Raw genomic sequence first — 19,878 nt, 5'->3', positions numbered from 1 at the left:
TTGGTTCACAAATAGTTCTCAAAAGTTACCATTCATTATGCTTACCAGGACATAACAAATTCAATATTTTTGTATGCGGTATACATGTATTTCTGTAATGAATATGAATATATTGAGTAGACTACCTGAACCACAGTTTTTAAAAGCTTTGTCAAACTGTTTATGAATTGTCCTCCGAAAATAGTAGATACGGAAATTATTTTTCGAAAAACTATTGCTTTTCTTTCATAGAATACTTTATCATCCTATCACTAAAATCTCACGTCATATCTTGGGCACCTCTCATGAATCTAAGAGCGTTACTCTGACGAAATAAAATCATGTAATTAAAAATGGTTTTTCTGATTTAATATAATGACAGAAATCTTTCGCATACTTATATAAGAACTTTCGTCTAAATTAGAGCCAATAGTTTCACAGTATTTGGGAGCCGAGTTGATGTAAGACATTAAATACGAGTAATAAGTTTGAAAAATCTCAGCGAATGAATCCAACGTTATGTCTGGCAATCTGGTCCAAGCTTTTTCGAGGACCAGACTGCCAGGCAAAATGTTGGATTTACTTCAAATTCATTCGCTGATATTTTGCAAATTTGTTATTCTTATTTAATGTCATTTTGCATACTTATTGTAAAATAATCTATTTTAAAAATCCATTTCATTTTAAGCTTTAGAGTATGATATAATTGTAGATTTGCTTAAAATATTTCTGAAAATTCCCATAGATCATCATTTCTCTTTTTGAAAAGTCGTTGAAGTAAAATCTGTAAAGACATTATTGACTAGGAACATCTAAGTATAACTGAGTTCATTGTGGTAAAGCATGCTGCCTATGCATTAAATTGACGAATTTCACAGTCACTGAGTATAACATTTTTGACAACGGTGTACAGAATTGTGAATATTTGATCTCAATAACACTTCTCGTTGATAACCAATTTTTTCTATGTCGACAGTTAACGAACCATAGGCAGACCACTTTTAATTTTTCTATAATATCCGATAGTAAGACGTATTACATAGGGTTCAGTGAAAGTTTTTAAACTAACTACAGAATGAATTATTCACCAAATAAATGGTAATGACTAAATTGTAAATCAAAGCGAGATTTGTTCAATACTATAGTGTAATGGTAGAAAGCGTGAGAACTTGGAGTCTCATATTTCTATGATAACCATAAATTCAAAATATCAGTTAAATAGAAAGTTCAACTGTCAGTCAAAAAGAGTGTAAGTTTATCACATGTAAGAATAAAGAAATACAAACAAACTGAATGTAATGCATGCTCTGACATGTTAGTTACAAGTTTCACATTGTAGAAATTATAAACGTAACAAAACACTAGTTTGAGTAACACGATGTAAAACAAAAAGATGTAACCGAAAGTGATTGTAGGTTCACAGAAAAAATAGGTATTCTATAATTGCACACTTTACTTTGAAGTTTCCTTTTTAACACGAAGTATGTATGTTGGACCTTAAACTACTATTTTGGATTGACATACAATATAATTTATAAGATGCATTAAAGTTTATCATCCATCGTCAAGAAGGGACAAGTTGTTTACACAAAATACTTAACATTCACTGGCCGGATACTGTCAGCAACAGCGTTTTATGGGAAAGGACAAACCAGCTTCCAGCTGAAGAGGAAATTAGGAAAAGACGTTGGAAGTGGATCGGACATACATTAAGGAAATCACTAATATGCATTACAAGGCAATCCCTAACTTGGAATCCGGAAGGGAAGCGGAAAAGAGGAAGGTCAAAGAACACATTACTGCCGGGAAATAGAAGCAGATATGAAAAGGATGAATAACAGCTGGAAAGAACTGGAAAGGAAGGCTCAGGACAGAGTTGGATGGAGAATGCTGGTGAGCGGCCTACGCTCCTCCATGAGGGGTGACAGGCGTAATTAATTGAGTATTAAAGTTTATCAGTAAACCTTACTAAAATATTTCACACACTCTATATGTATTTCCATAAATCTGTAAATTATTTACAGAGATGATAAACTACCCGTTAATTAGATACAATATCAGTCCTGGGTTTGAATCCCGAGAGGCGGGATCATGAATGCGCACTACTGGGGAGTCCCACAATAGGACGAAACGGCCATCCAGTGCTTCCAGGATTTCCATAGTGTTCTAGCTTCAATTGACTCATGATCTCAACTATTAGAATCTCATAGAATTGAAAATGATTAAACTGATATTGTATTTAATTAACGGGTCGCTAATCATCTCCGTAAATAATCTAAACTGACATTCCTTTCGTTTTTATAATGAAAGCAACAATCATAATGAGTTGTAAAATTTAAAACAAAATTGCGATAATTGCGATGATTTTGTAAATAACACTAGAATAAGTATTATGAAAGATGTATATTGTATGCATTCTTGTGTTTGAGAAAGCAACAGAATTATAAAGCTATTGATAAACTAATATCTGATAGAGTTGTGTAAATTTTGATTAAACTAATATTGCAGTAAATGAAGACTTGTTAGGGATAATCAAGCTGTTGATGCGTACGAAATTTCATAGTGCCTTCATAAAATATGGAAACTATACATTAAACACATTATTTGCACATCTTCCTTAAGTTTTTCTTTACATGCTTCAATATTCTTCCAACTCTCTTGTTATAAAAATTACTATCTGTTTACATTTCTGTTCTCTTTAATGCGATCTTCTTGATCTTCTGCTACCAAGCATTCCACTTCTGACTGGTGTTACATGCTACTCATATATATAAACATGAGTAGTGTACATCACAATATTATACATGATTTTATGATATTCACATTCTAATAATACTGTTTCTATTTATCAAGATAACTAATAGCTTTATACTAACTAGATATTTCTCAAGACGATACTTCAAAACCTTTAACCAAAGAAATTTTCAACTAAAACAGTTTACAAAGACCCACTTTATACAATATAAATTTACTTCATAAAAGGGTTAGAAAACTACATTTTACATGCTTATTTTATCTCATACCTACTACAGAATTAGTTAACAGAAATACTGTTGTTATTTTCACTTAGTCTGTTTAATTAAAATCGATTAGGCAAGTTGACTGTATGTTTTAAACAAAAGGTTTTTAATATAGCAAGAACTTAAAATTGAAGATCTTTCCATAATATTGTTCTTTTTCATTAAGCGTATTTCAGGAATCAGTTTTAGATTTCTTCCTTTCCTTTGATCTAAGCCGTGAGACTCGTGATTAAGTGTTCTGAAGGATGATGTGTAGCCTCTGTTTCAATACATGATCTTTGTTCCCTTTGACGTTCAAGTTCATCCCAGAATGTCTTCAGGGACTTGAAATCAAAATTAAACAAGGAAAAATATACACGTAATCACTGTCAGGTAAAATAAATGGATAATATTGTCATAATTAGTGGAATGCACAATATTAACCAGGTAAAACAGTTGTTTAGCATAGGCATCATTTAGATCTAGTTACGATTAGCTGATGATTACTTTGTAAGCTGTTCAGCCATTACTGGATTTGAGAAGTAGAATATATTTTTTCACTTACACAGTACTTCTGTATTGTGAATCTCATTTGTAATTTTAAATTAATGAGTTTCACTGATATTGAAAGATTGCAATACAGATTGTAATACAGGACGTTACGTAGTTTATAAAACAAATAGATGTTAATCACCTTCCTAAAAATAGTGGGTTTAGTCACGAATGACATGTAGTACTTATGTGAAAATACAGCTTGTATCTACTGGTTTTGCTCAATCCATTGTTTCATTTTTCTTCAGTTTTTCTTCAGTATTATTTTATATCTTATCATAGAACAAATTAATTTTATACATTCCATTAGATAATACACTGAGAATCAATACACAAATAAACTATCATAAATAGAGTCTTGAGGTTGGAATGAAGTTCAACCCACATGTATTTGGTCAGCTAAATAACAGTAGAAAAGAATTATTGATGGAATCAACATTTGTTTAACGTATTTTAGGTATTGTAAGTAGTCTTTTCAATTTCATAATTTACATCATAGACTGATCTTGACAACAACTAAAAACCATGAAACACTGAAGAGCAGTTTCATTACAGTATCGGACTCCCAAGGAGCTTACACACACAAACTTACCTCAGAATAAATTCAAGACCTTCAAGCCTTTCTGATTTCACTGGCTGTCTAACAAAAAATCATTTGTCAAACTTAAGTTTACTGATTATAAATATATTGCAGTTTTTATTTTCAGTAAGTTGAAAGCTATTGTCAATGAATTTTGAAGAAGTAAAATAGGACATAGAACACTGTATATTGAAACTATCATATGATAAAATGTCATCATTATTATTAGTGGCTTTATTTAATATCATCTTTTCGATGAAATATAGAATACTCAGCACAAAGTATTTCAACAAGTTTTATTTTCCTATTTCTTGATTGATCGTTGCGATAAATATTGAGTAGTCGCCAGTTAGATGTTAGCAGTTCAGGAATCGACAGCTGAATAGTGTATATTCCTATCGATGCATATTCCCAACAACCACGATCTCTCTGATTGGGTTATTTTGTAACTTGTACAGAGAAATGTCGTAAACGTTTCACAAACGCATCTTAAGAGATTATGAGAATAATAGGCATAATGATGTGTTAAAACAAACAAGAAAACAGATAACTTGTCGAAACATTCAGATGGAAGGAAAAGTTTAACAAATTTTTACTGTACAATAAACTAATGTATTGTTAGAAAACAAATGATTTATTTTTTAAATTTCTTACACCTAAATAATACTTTATCATATCTGAAAAAACATTTCTCCTTTAAAAATAGAGTCAAACTTTGTTGACATTTTGATTTGTTCATTAAATAATTTCATATTGTACGATATGTCGTACGTCTGAATTACTTGACATCGGTAACACATATGTATTCTAAAAAGACTTTCAAACATAGATATTTTTTCGGGTAGAAAGTACATTACTGCGTCGAGTTGAACGATCGTTATGTAAAAAAATGCTGCCGATAAATTTCTTGTAAATATAACACATTACTTACAGTCAAAGTTGTTACTAAAACTATCGATTTTTAGTCAGATACCTGAAAATATTTCTAGTTATATCTGATAATTTTTAACTCATACTAATATCAGAAGGGGGTTTTGTTGAGATTTTGGTAATTTCATATAGTTGATATCATGATTCAATCGAAGCTAGACCACCATGAAAAACCTGGAAGCACTGGACGATCGTTTCAACCTACTGTGGAACTCCCCAGCAGTTCGCATCCACGATCCTGTCTCGCGAGATCCGAAACAAGGACCTGTCAGTCTCGCGCTTGAACGCTTTAACTCTAGACCAATGAGCCGGCATCCAACGCTGTTAATGTCTAACTTTCACCAATCCACGTAATTGAGCAACCATTCATCAATGTCTTCAGTGAGTTGATATCTCACAACAGACCTGGTTGAACTCCACTAGTCACTGCTTCTCACTAGAACTCCAGGAAATATCTCATGGAGCCAGTTACTAGTGAGCATATGATAGGTCCTGAGTACGAATTTCGCCAGACAGGATCGTGCATGAGCACTGCTGAAAAGTCCCACAATAGGACAAAAAGGCCATCCAGTGCTTCCAGATTTTCCATGGTTGTCTAGCTCCAATTGACTCATGATCTCATACCAGTATGTTGAATAACAATATATATCTTATAAGATATTATATCCTTTAAATTTAATCATTTCATACTACTCAAAAATGAAATAATCAATAGTAATAAACGTGTTTCGTAGTTTAATTGTAGTTACCATAGCAAATAGTCTTTTTTTTAAATATCAGAATAATTCAAATGATATTGTTCACTATAAAAAATATCAGTCATAAAATTACTTACTTCATTCTCCTTATTTTTAACACCTTTATTTACATATTTTCTGAATTTTTTTGACTGATCACTCTTTGCATATCTTTGTCTTTCTTCTTTTTGTTTACTCAAATAATCAAGCATTTGTTGCAGTGATGGATCATTTTTGTATATTTCTTCCTTGGTAACTTTGCAGTTATTGATGAGAGTATCTCTAAATTTTAAGAAAACAATAAGAATTAAATAAATATACTTTTCTTCTCGGCCACTTTTACTTTTGTTGGCAATAATGCTTTATACAGAGGTGAAGTCCAACTAAGTCCAACTCAGTGGTTTTGAGGTTGAGCGCTCGCGTGTGAGATTATTGATGCGCTTTTCTGAGGAGTCCCACACTTCAACGAAACATCAGTCCAGTGCTTCCAGGATTTCTATGTTGCTCTAACTTAGATAGACACATGACTTCAATTATTAAATTCCATCTGTTCGATTAGATACAGACCATAATGTCAAGTAACTGGACGATAAGGTAAATAATGACAAACATTTGATGATGGAAGACGAGGAGTGGAAAAAACGACTTCGTATAGGTCCTTTTCCATCGCTCAACAAAATGGAAAACACTTAATCGATGCTCGCCGAAAAACTAATGAACGCAAATGTTGTATTTCTTAAGTAGGAATAAAATTAACTTATGTATTTTGTCTGGACAAACATCATTTAGTTAATCTTATGCTTTCACTTAAACGATATCACAGACGTGCATATAAACACAAGGATTTGTTATCGACGAGATGAAGTTACATAATGTCAAATCGTTAATTTTTCTAGATCGGATACAATACTTCAGCAGCATATATCACTCTAGTTACCATTATTTTCTTATATCAGGACAAGTAAAATGTTAATCTCTACATAGAATTTTGGCAATTATACAGACCCGAAGGACCGTTTTGGTTAAAAGTAGAGATAAGGGAGCGTCAATTATAAACATCAAAACCGGTCCACCATCTAGGGGAGAAAATTCGACTTAAGTTACAAACAAGAACGTTTCCATTTGAACAAGGTGAGACTTACCCATTTTGCATAAAAACTATATAACTAATAAAATTTTCCCTCATTTTAATTAGAACAAGACATAACAAATAATTATGTTTTCAGTAAGGCCCTCCTACATAGTCTTTTATCTGATATACACTAACATTCATATGCATGTACCCAAAATACTAAACTAATTAAGAGGATATCAAGTCATTTGTAACAAGATAATAATACCACTAATAATAAGAAATGTAAATTGATATTCTGATAACAGGTGTTCTCAATGCCGTACTAACTGTAGTATCGGTCGTAGTGCTAAAGCTCACAGCTAGATATATTTATCTACGCAATTACCTCCTCTGTAACTTTTAAACACACTGTAGTGAACGAGAACACGACTGGGGACAATCGAATGTATTTTGGCATAACAATTACAGAATATCTGATTAAAATATGAGAAACATATAGTGAACAGTTAATTTGCAAAGTAACAATCGATTGTCTCAATTTGATTTTTTCTTCTGCAAATATCCGTCCATAGTCTCCGATTATAATTGTTCATGCATTTTCGTACCAATTGCTTGCCGTTCCCGTTCTCTCCCTATCGATCTTCTACTGAAATACATTCAATGCCCGACCATCGTAATAGACTAGTTATGTGGATATCAGTAACCCACACCACAATACTACTGGAACAGAGTCACCATATTTAGTCATTATATTTGCAATAATTTTACACGGATTTTAATAACGTAGTTTCATTTTCTAAGAAAAGTTATTTTTTTTTTCTTTTTCGATTAGACAAACGAACATAAGTAAAGGACACATTTGGTCAGGAACATAATGCTTGAAATAAACAGAATTTCAATTTTCAAAAGGAAGAATAATTCGGACAATCAGATGTTTTTTCCAAGTAGACAAAATTCTGTTCGTCAAAGTAAGTAACAAATAATTTTATATCACTGAATCTGTCTGCCGAACAATTCCGACCTTCTTTAATCAATTAACAATAAATAATTCTTTTCCAAAAAACCCCAGTTATTTAGTTGTTACAATGTACGCCTATTTCATTTGGATTCAAATAAAAGAGTTTGGAAATATTTAGAAAACGTTTAACAGTCAGTTAGTAACGTAAGATGTCACAATGTGCTTCAGCGCGACTTGCTCCGTTACGTTAATAAAGTGTGATGGAATTAACAAAGTGAATACCAAGATAGTAGTAACAGTAGTATCGGTGGTTTTGGACTCAACCTCAGTTAAACAGATCTCAGTTATGTACTAAAGATACTTAAGCTATTTGTTGAGAGTTCGGTGTATAAATTTTATAATAGTTTTAGGAAAACAATACGAACTGATAAATACATACCACATTTTAACTTTGAGTTCACAATAAATTTAATAGGTTATGACAACTGGTATATGATATCGTAGTGTCAGCTATCAATGATCTAGATTGTGCGTAAAGTTAAAAACTAACTATCTAGGGTATAAAAGGTTATACTTTATTAAGTACATAGAGGGTAAAAGAATGAATACAATAGACAATGTAATGTAAAGCATATGTATCTGTTAAAAATGGTGAACAGAGGAAGTATTTAGAAATCAAACAATTAACAAAGTATTTTGATACTTTTTAGTATTATAAGCAAATATGAATAGTGGCTAGCAGTGGAATCCAGGACGTGCGTTTCGTCCTATTTGGTGCTCGTCAGCTGGATGTGCCTGCATCTCAGAGCTGAAGTTCACTCTGGGACTCGAGCCCAGTACCGTTCAATTCAAACGCCATCACATTATCCACTTAACTACTCAGTCCTGATAGCCACTTGTTTGTGTAATGAGGTCAAGTTTAACTTCACTTAGTATTGTTTGTTTGAATCTTCCCTTTGGTGTTTAGGACAGTAATTGATCAGTCTTTTTTTAGTACTGATTACACAATTACTTTAGTTATCATCTTTCAGTATATCAAAACACGTAGTACAAAATAAAGCTCTGTCATTCAGACCCGATCATACTTCCTAAAAGTATTTCTTAATCATTGTTACAAAATCGTCAAAACCGATTGATCTGTTCAATCTTTGATGTTCAGATTCACTCAAATATTGATTTAAAATTGATGTTAACCGCGCACCTTAGATTTAACTGATAGTCTTAAGTCACACGACATTAACAAACGTCACTCTTGCGAAAATAGACTAAACTTGAAAACATCACTGTAAATTGTATCCAATCTTATGAAGAAATACACGAAGACTAATAAATGGTCTTTAAACGGCTGACGTTTCACACCATAAATGTTTTTCTTACTCATTCATGTTGAATTTTTTAAAGCTTCTATGGATGGTTTTATTTCAAATCATGAACACAAATAATTAGTAAAGTGACACAAAGGTAATTCATGGATTTCATTTAAATACAGAACTAAGTCAAAATGTCTGACAGAACTTAAAGCATTATTTAAATGGGAAAAGAAAAATTAAAACCATATTTAAGTAGTATATTGATTATACTCATCATATTTTACTACTGTAAGTCAACAATTGAACAAAAGATTTAAGAGTTTGTGAACAAAATTTTCTAAAGAAATAACATAGGTGGATAGTCATTTATTTAACTGGGATGAAAAACATATAAGATCTTGAAAGGAGTTCGTAACATTTCGTGGATTTTAGTTCACTGTCTTAAATTGCGTCACACGCCCAAGATCAAAATTCAGTTATCTTATATGATATTTTGGTACAGAACCTTAAAAACGCTTCAAAGTGTATAACACAGTTTAAACTATTTTAAATGATGTAGAGGCTTGAAATAATGTAAATCGTAATTCAAACTAGTCGGAATGAAATCAAATTTAGTTTTAAAAAAATTCGAGACGTCAATCAGTCCAACGTTATCACCCTGGAAACTAACAGAAATGTAATATTTATATATTTAAGCATAACAAGAAAACCTTATTACTCAAATTCAAATGTTAGATAGAAACGTATCTACTCTTATCATAGATTCACCTGTTTCAAAAAATCAATGTTGAAGGAAATAACCCTCAGTAATCTAATGGCACCTTTACGATATGGTTTCAAAGTCAATTTTATCTAATTAATTCATGCTGTTATGTAAATTACATGATACTATAATATATGTGCTAGTTTTTATAGAGATTTGTCTTCAACGTTTGAAAACGCCCGACCTTTTACAATAGATTCTGAATAATGCGCGTAAGTATTGGCTAAAGCATATCACCATGTATGTCCACCACTGTACTGACTTATATATGTCACTAAACGTTTTAGAAACTGAACTTATAGAAATTTTATCAGAAGGAGGTTTTGTGAAGATTTTAGTAATTATATAGTTGAAATCGTGAGTCGATTGAAGCTAGACCAACATGGAAAACCCGGAAACACGGGACGACCGTTTCAACCTATTGTGGAACTCCTCAGCATTTCGCATCTACCATCCCATCCCACAAGATTAGAAACCAGGACATATCAGTTTCGCGCGCGAGCGCTTAAACTCTAGACCACTGAGCCGGCATCCAACGGTGTCAATGTCTAACTTCAACCAATTCACGAAATCGAGCGACGCATCCACCAATGTCTTCGGTCAGTTACTATCTCACAACAGACCTGATTGAACTCCACTAGTCACTGCTTCTCACTAGAACTCTAGGAAATACCTCTTGGAGCCAGTCACAAGTGAGCATATGTCTACCGGTAAGTTTCTGATGGAGTTTTGTCCTCTGAGCTGGATTGTTTGGTCGTGGAGCTTTCATCGTCCTTCTGTACGACATCATCAGCACAAACTCCGGGGAGACCGGTAAGTCCTGGGCTCGAATCTCGCGAGACGGGATCGTGAATGCGAACTGCTGAGGAGTCCCGAATTGGGACGAAACGACCGTCCAGTACTCCCATGTTTTTCATGGTTGTGTAGGTTCATGATTTCAACTATAAAATTATAAAAATTTTGCTTTAAATTTTATTCAAAAGATTTATCAATAGTATATTAGACTAATTGGTTCTCCTTATTCATTAAATATATTGAAATCTTCGATAAGGATTAATTATGAATATTTCTTTCTTAATCCATAACCAATCTCGAATGTTTTTTTAAACATCATGAAAAATTCATATTTATTGCTCAAAAATATCGCGTAACATATGAGATTGTTAATCTAAAATCAATCCAACCATTAGGTATCCATCAGTCAGTTATCAGATAATACTTGATGGATGTATAATGAATAGATTTGATGATAACTAAGGTTGATGATACAAACACAAAGTTATTATTACCTAACTGATTATCAATCTGAAAATTCTTTTAATTAAAAAAAGGAGTTATAATTATCTAACTGGTTTTAAAATTAGTTTCTTTTTTCACTTTATACAAGAATCCAACTGAAATATTATTCGAATTCAGTTAATTATTATAAACTGTACCATCTGAATCTCACGATCTATTTTTATTACACGAAACGAATTATCATTTTAGTCAGTAGAACTTCCTTCTACTTAACGCTTAGAAATTTAGATTGGACGCCAATTTAATTTTTTTTTCAAATAAAACTCCTAATATCGGATGCAGATGTAAAGGCGAGGATTGGCAAAGGAAGGACAGCATTTCTACAATTGAACAACATATGGAACTCAAAACAACTGTCAACTAATTTCAAAGTCAGAATCTTCAATACGAACGTCAAGACAGTCCTACTGTACGGAACTGAAACGTGAAGAACTACTACATCCATCATCAGGAAGGTACAAGTATTTATAAACAGTTGTCTACGCAAAATACTCAACATCCATTGGCCGGATACTGTCAGCAACAGCGTTTTATGGGAAAGGACAAACCAGCTTCCAGCTGAAGAGGAAATTAGGAAGAGACGTTGGAAGTGGATCGGACATACATTAAGGAAATCACTAATATGCATTACAAGGCAATCCCTAACTTGGAATCCGGAAGGGAAACGGAAAAGAGGAAGGCCAAAGAACACATTACTGCCGGGAAATAGAAGCAAATATGAAACAGATATGAAAAGGATGAATAACAACTGGAAAGGAAGGCTCAGGACAGAGTTGGATGGAGAATGCTGGTTAGCGGCCTATGCTCCTCGACGAGGAGTAACGGGCGTAAGTAATACCTTATTCATTTTTAACTGTCTACCTTATTCATGATATTGTGACTTGAGAGAGAATTATTGGACAACAAAGTTTTTTATAATAAGTATTGCACAAATGAGAAAATCTTTTCTACGGGTTCACTTTTCTACATTTTTAAACATGAAATTTAACTCTAGATTAACTCTAGTTTTTTCACTGTTTTTGTCTTCAACAATTTTCCTTTGTGAATTAAAATTCTTCCAATGAACAAATTATGCCTAATTCTTCCAATTATCATCTCTTTTTGTAATTGGATAGTTCACGTTTAGTGTGATCAAAATAATATAACTGCCTTTATTTTTCAGGAGAATTGTCAAAATCACGAGTTATCAGCTACCCTCAGATAGGATCATAGGAAATTGTAAAAACCACTTTTTGGATTAGACATTTAGGTCTTAGACTGAATTGCGGTTCGTTAAGTGAATCTTCCTCTGTAGATTAACTCTTCAAGCGGTATTGTTGCTGACATATAAACCATGACTATTTAAACAAAGATACTTATAAATAATATTTTTCTCCTTACACATAATTTCACGAGCTTAGTCTATCATATTTCTATCTGCTTTATTACACAAATCTTTCTTTAATGTAGGTATAATAATACTATAATTTGAATTAAAAAGACACCCGAATATTTTGGTACGGCCGAGTGTAGAAAGAGTCAGCTCTCCCTCTCGAAATGCTCTAATATCACCTTGTGCATACAAGCACTACCAGAGAAGTCCCATTCACTGCCTTCTCGCGGCATTACTGTTGTTTACAAAACGGAGAGGACAAAACGTAAATATCATGTGCTTAAACCGGGTTAATAGATACGTAGGATCCAATTAGGGGAGTTGGAAAACCACAATTCCAAACCAATGGTTCACATGACATTCAGGATCCTGAAGGGAAAAATGGTGTACGAACCTATTGTTGGTCACCGGTTACCATGGAAATGCATATCCTTACGTTGCTAAGTTAAACGACAACATATGAATATAAATACTTGACTGTTTTAGATTTGATCGATTTATTTATAACTTTAATACCGTTTTTGTTTTCTGTTTTTTTTGTTTTTGAAAACTACAATTTTTCACACACATTATTAACATAAATCGTCGAGTTCATTTAAACGAACTACTATAATATCAAAATTATTTATTGAAATAAACAATATAAGAAGTTCCCATTAAGAATAACGATGACAATTAAAATGATGATAATAATAATAATAATAGTAATGACGATAATGCGATATTCTATATAATCATTACAGCTTGTTACAGTTAAAAGTGTATACGTATACATGTAAAGGATATAAGAATAATTCACCTATCATAAGATTAAATGAATATTTATTGTTTACCTTAATGTATACTTTCAATTCATAACACTAAAAACTACAAATGAAATCCTTTCCCATCAATGAAATGAAACAGGAACTCTTGAGTATGTTTATTAACTCCCACTCATTATATATATTTATAATAAAATATTATTAAGTGTAAAACTTAATCTTCTCAAAAACTATTCTGTGTTTAGATTACATATTTTACTAATCAAATCCTAAAGAATGGGATAATTGATGTTATTGTCATACAGAATGAATCTGTTACAATATATCTTTTGAGTGAAGAAACTTTATCGATTGGTTTATAGTTGTTATTGTCCGCGTGACTATCGTAACCGATGGTTGGAGACTCTGGGTGACATGACTCAGAATTGATCACAATGGCGTAGGTGTATACACTCTTTATCTCCCCTTAAACATTGAAATTAAAACTGCTTTATATCTGTCTTTTTTCCTGTACTATATCCTTATATACAACCTACAACTAAATTAACTACTTCTATAAATTCGGTGTTCATCTTGTTGTGCTAATGAGGTATGGCAACTTGGACCGATGCATATGTGTGCGTGGTCCTAAGTTTTAGCTGACTAACTGACTGAGTTGTTATTTAGATATGACACAACAAAATTCTGCCTACATCTTATATATTAATATACATTTACAATTCCATTAAACCAAAAAAGAACAGATAATCTAGTAAATGTCTTTATAATTCTTGATTATTTCTACAATCCTATGATCATACTTTGACTGATAAAGTCAAACTTTGATATTGAGTTTGAAAGAATTATCAGGAAAAAATTCACATAGTATCACTTGTTTGAATCTTCCCATTGATGTTTAGGACTGCAACTGGACCTTCGGTTTCGCTCTTAACCTCTAGACCACTGAGTTGGAATCAAATGGTGTTAATGTCTAACTTCAATCGATCCATGATTGATCATCCATTGTCTGAGGTAGATAACTGTCTCACACCCGACACGGATTGGATTCCACTGGTCACAACTTCTCATTAGAACTCCACGAAATCTATTTTGAAGCTAGTCACTAGTGAGCACATGATTATTATCAAAATGCGGTTTTGTGGAGATTGTACTAGAGGTTAAGTGTCTGCGCGAGAGACCGAAGGTCTTGAGTTCAAGTCCCGCGTGCGAGGTTGTGAATGCGCACTGCTAAGGAGTTCCATACTGGGACGAAATGGCCTTCCAGTGATTACAGATTTACAATAGTGGTCAAACTTAGATCGACCCGTGAATTTGCTTGTGGAAATACTACAATCTACACAAATCCCCGAACTGATATCATTCTTAAACTCATTTTTGTTTGATAGTAAAATCTGACAGATCTTCATTATTCTTTAGGAAAATTGGATATTGATGGTTTGACAGCTGAGTCCATCTACATATCAACTAACACTTCACAATCAGCTCTCTTTATTTTATTTGTTAACATTAAACACATAGTAGCTTAATGGTGGATGCCCCATACACTTACATTCTTTTATCGTTACCTTTATCATATAGTAAAAATAGGTAGAAAATGATATATAAGGACTCAAGATCTCATATTAAAGGTTATATCTAATAAAACTGTTTAGTGATCAATGAGTTACTGGTTTCATGAATTATCATATTGCGTAATCATTTCGTAATTACCTGAGATGGTTAGATATTAGTTCAGAGTCCTCTATTTTTAAGAATAGAGGTTTATTACAGGTAGTGAATATTTCCAGCTTATTTTACCCTATATACCCGTACTTTTTTTAAAAAATTCGGATAGAGGATCTCCATCAATACTGTTCTGACAAAGATCGGTTATCCGAGAAGTATTTTAAAAAGTGCATGTATACGGAAAAAAATAACTTGGGAATAGTTTAAAGTCTATTTATTTCAGTAAGATGAGATAATACACATGAAATAATGATGGAACTAATGTAACGTTTGAATATTTATTATAACACTAGCTGACGTCAGCTCAAGAAACACTGTAAACTAAAGAGGACTTTACAGTTCTATCATCATATATGATGTTTATGAAATTAATCATATCAAATTTAGGCGGATACCCGTTAATGGATTAGAATATGGATGGAATCAATTTGAAACAGTGGACCTACTTAATTCCAACTAATTGAACCAAATTATTGTACTCAATACTAAGCATGAATATTCTGTCCAGTATCATCAGTATTTACTACCAAGTTATGTTGAATGAAGAGAAAAGTTATCTTAAATCCACCTTGATATCTAGTGTCTTTTCAGTCAACATTAGTCAAGTAAACCGATGTCACATATTAGAACCCCATTTCTAAAGGAAAGTGGTTGACAAAACTCAGTTGTTTTTATTTGTAAAAAAAAAATTAAAATAATCGAGAATTTTTCAACTTACTCTCCATTATTTACCATTTTTCTTGCTGCAGCTATAGTTTTTACACTTCTGTGCTTTCCAATTCGAGTAAGTAACTCTAATAAAACTTTTGTTTTCTGTTCTTTATCATTTATTATTGCATCTCTTTTTTCTTCTAATTCACGTTGTTTATTAATTTTCAATTGATTAAGGCGTTCCCTTAATTCAATTATAGACATTTCATTTAATAGACCATGTCCAGGTGTATTGGTTAAATCAATCTAAAACATAAATAATTAAATATTCAATTTTTTTGATTTTACGAAACTGATAATCAATGAGACTGGGACCAATTCTATTTTGTAAACAGTAAATTAATCTTTCATAATCTGAATTTTGATTGATAACATCAGTTTAAATGTTTACCGAAGTTTGGGTGAACGATTTTAAAATACATAACAGTATTGAAATTTTTAAAAATACAACGTCAATATCTGTATGAACGGAAAAAATCTCCAAAATGATCGATTTCAAGATTACCTAAACACTTAATTAGATGATCTCGGAAGATGTCATGATTTCATTTCTATAGCTATTAAATGAAGGAACCATCAACTCAATGGTCCAAAGGTATTTTGTTCGACTTGATACTTGAAGTCCCTGAGTTCTATCCAATGTAAAGGCTTAAAATGAAAGATCCCCAGAAATCCCTAAACAGATTACAATAGCTCTGCTTCAGTTTTGATAGTTGTCTAACGTATCTTGGTCCGAGATATAAAGTACAATCTAGTTGTCAAAAAGTTTTAAACTACTGTTTCAAAATATTTGAGTGGTTTTTGTCACATATTGATAGTAACTGAACAACTATTAAAAACCAGAGTGAATTGGACATTGTTTCGTTCTAGTATGAGGCTTTCCAAATGAGCACACTCAGAATCCCACTTAACTTGTGCTTAGAACCTTCAGACCTTCAACGACTGTCTTTGATGGAGACCACTGAATCTAAACCCATTGTTTCATATTTCCAACTTTGACCTATTCTTCGAATGCTGTTTATACGTAACTGCCTTACTTCTGATAAGGTCGAGTGAAACCAATGACGACTTCCGAAACTTTTTTTACGCAGATATTATACTGACTGACTTTAGCATCCAAAGAAGTTTAAAGCACTCATTATTATTATGAGTCAAGTTGAAATTCATTCCAGGTCACGATACGGTGTCCACTACCAACTCAACAATTAGCAGGCTTCAATTTCGTCAGACGATCTATACACATAACAAATAATCTTAATTTGAAACTATTTTACCCTGTTTTGCTTTTTGTTTTCATTTACTGACAAAATGGAAATATCTGTTAATTTTATTTTGCTTGTAGTTAGTTTAAACATGGGTAAATGTATAGATCTAACAAATTTCAGGTTGCTCTGCAGTATTTATTATCTTCACGTTTACTCAATATTACATTGGTTAACAAAGAACTAATTGAAAGATGGTTCGTGTAAAATAAGCCGAAACTTGTCTCTGAAATGTGTAAACACTCCGATTGACATTATAACTCGAAAATGAACAAATTTATCACTGATTAGTGTAAATGGATGACACAAATATTTTATTTCATTTTTGAAACTTTCACTAGTAGTACCTTTATGCAGAGTTTGTTATTTCATCAGAATTTCTTTGTTTTAATTTAGAATTTAAAATCTGATTAGGTTAAAGTTGTATCTAAGAGAATCAAATTCAACTACAACTCCTTTAGCTAGTGTTCTAAACACAAAACAAGATTACAAACCATGTGTTTGTCCCATTAACCATGATGGAAAGTCAAGGTTATATCAGTGCATAAAGGTTTTACACCAACTGCATTCATCAACAATAGTTAAGTTTATACTACTATATGAGAAATAAAAGGGTTATTTTAGTAGATTAGATGACATTTTATGTATGAGAGTATGTAATAGCAATTTCAAATATTTAATGGCAAGTTTTTAACTTCAAGCCATAAATATTGTGATCATTTTTGCCATTATTTTCATGTTACGACTAAATATTTGTTCTACATTTGTCCCACTTTTTACTACCCTGAAATATCTTATTGTCATTAATGACACGATTTATCATCAGTGAACTAACCCTTCGTTTTAATATCTCCCTATTTATCTGTCTACTGTATATATAACACATTTTGGTGTTAATTCATCTAGTCTACCACAAGAAATTGGCTTGACTCATACCTCCTCCTCTTTCTGTCAAGTAAATTGTTTATTTTTATATTGTTTCTACTAATAATTATATGACCGATATTACTGATTTAAAATCCATCCTCATACACATGCTTTTTATTTGACACCTACTACTATGTACTTATTATTATTGTCATTATCGCCATCACCAACATCATTTACTCAGTTTAAATTAGGAATGAATTGTGTTCAGCCTAAACTTCAGCACACATTTAAAAATATTCAGATTGTTCATCACACTACTGAAATAAGTTAAAAGTAGAATAATCTGGATGCGATTATCACAGAATTATCTGAACGGAGCCAAGGTAAATTGATGAAGGGCAAATAGGGATTTAATTATTGAGTGCATAACAGTTATTTAACACCTTGTGGCTAAAAAAAGTAAGCTAGTGAAATCATTGCTCTTGAGGTTCGATTACATACATATTTTTTAAACTTCAGACAAAATTTATCTTGTAGCCTAATAACACATTTTCAATTAATATGATATTCAGTTAGCTGATTTTACTAGCACGAACCGGATAAGACAGCAAATTAAATTCCCCAGTGATTTGATCTTATGTCGTTAATATTTAAGTGTGCTTACGGAACATCTGCAACATTATACAGATTTAGTTATTTGCTAAACCAGAAACCGATTCACCAAGTATAGCCAAGTCTTTTACACTTGAACCCATAGCGTTTAATAGTTAGCCCTTCTTATATGTGATATAAGTGAAAGCACGTTTTGAGAACCTACCTCAATGTTTTGGACATAAATAACATCGAAAGATGATAGAAATGACAAAAATATTTTCTACTAACTTGTCCATAGCTTTATCGCAATAACTTCTGATAAACATGAACATCTTGGTATAAACGGGCTCCTTCCCTCCGAAAACTTACTCAGTGTCAAAGATGATGAAAACTGTTTGCAGAACGTTCTGGACCTTATTTTTTTATTTGGTGTATGGCATTAGAGAGCTATTCCAACAATGAAATGTGTATCTCTCTTCACTTTTTCCTATAGTCAAAAAGAATTAAAGAAAACTTAAAACTTCTACCTGGTCTAGGTTTCTTTCAATTACATTTCCATAAATTGATTCATCATTCACCTCAGTATTCAAAGTGAATCTTTTTGACAAGTTAAAGAGAAGCGTAACAAAGATATTATCAAATGTTTTGAAACGCTATTTATAGTTCTACCTAAGAACCTCAATGAAATGAAACTGCCATCGTCTAGTTACAGCTAACGATACAGATCCGTTAGGCTATTTAAGAGGACGAATGCTAGTATCCTAAAATGTATAAACAATATCACATAATACTTTAAACTCACCTATATTAAACTTACTTGTTTTATATTTCGTGATTTCGTCATTATGGCCGATAATTCTTCCGCTTGAATCTGCCTTATCAATTCTTTTTTCATTCTCTTCTCCTCCTGAGCTTTTATTACAGCTTCGTCTAACAGTTGTTTACTTTCCTTGAGTATTTCACTGGCTGAAAATTAATTGATTCAAAATCACTTTTAGAAATAATACAAACCTTATGAAGTATAATGGCATCGTATATAGATTCCTAGTAAAGGTTTTATACTAGTAAAATCAACTTGGAGGATAATATTGTTAAGGTTGATTAATTTGCTTAAAATTTATTGATGTGTGAGAACATATGATCTGAAAGATATTGATTAATTTCAATCTTGGGAGATAAAATCAAGTGGAGTTGTTTCTTTAATGAGAGTTGTGGTCCATAAGGTTGTACATTCATAGAATTAGGTACTGTTGATCAAATGTGTATGACGAAGAAAATTAAACAATTCTGAACTGTTAAAAACTTAATTCCCACGAACTATAAATGTTATAACATATATCCAAACTCATTCTGTTCTTGTCAAACTTTTTAAATTATAGATCAGAAGGGGTTTTGTGG

At 32.1% G+C, this 19,878-nt stretch overlaps 1 protein-coding gene across 1 annotated transcript in view; it reads right to left on the bottom strand.

Annotated features, from left to right (window-relative positions):
• Positions 1-3,208: 3,208 nt before the first annotated feature.
• Positions 3,209-19,878, bottom strand: part of Smp_160170 (hypothetical protein) — a gene marked incomplete at both ends in the record, with an annotated part of 25,175 nt that continues 8,505 nt past the window's right edge. Inside the window, 4 exons of the mRNA XM_018797050.1 lie at positions 3,209-3,322; positions 5,876-6,059; positions 15,762-16,000; positions 19,298-19,446. Of these exons, the coding sequence (XP_018652130.1) occupies positions 3,209-3,322; positions 5,876-6,059; positions 15,762-16,000; positions 19,298-19,446 (686 nt within the window). The remainder of the gene's footprint in view (positions 3,323-5,875; positions 6,060-15,761; positions 16,001-19,297; positions 19,447-19,878) is intronic.

This window comes from Schistosoma mansoni, chromosome 4, assembly GCF_000237925.1.
Source record: "Schistosoma mansoni strain Puerto Rico chromosome 4, complete genome".
NCBI classification, from domain to species: Eukaryota; Metazoa; Platyhelminthes; class Trematoda; order Strigeidida; family Schistosomatidae; genus Schistosoma; species Schistosoma mansoni.
The sequence above is the reverse complement of the archived record's forward strand: the minus strand, read 5'-3'. Positions and strand labels throughout refer to the sequence as shown.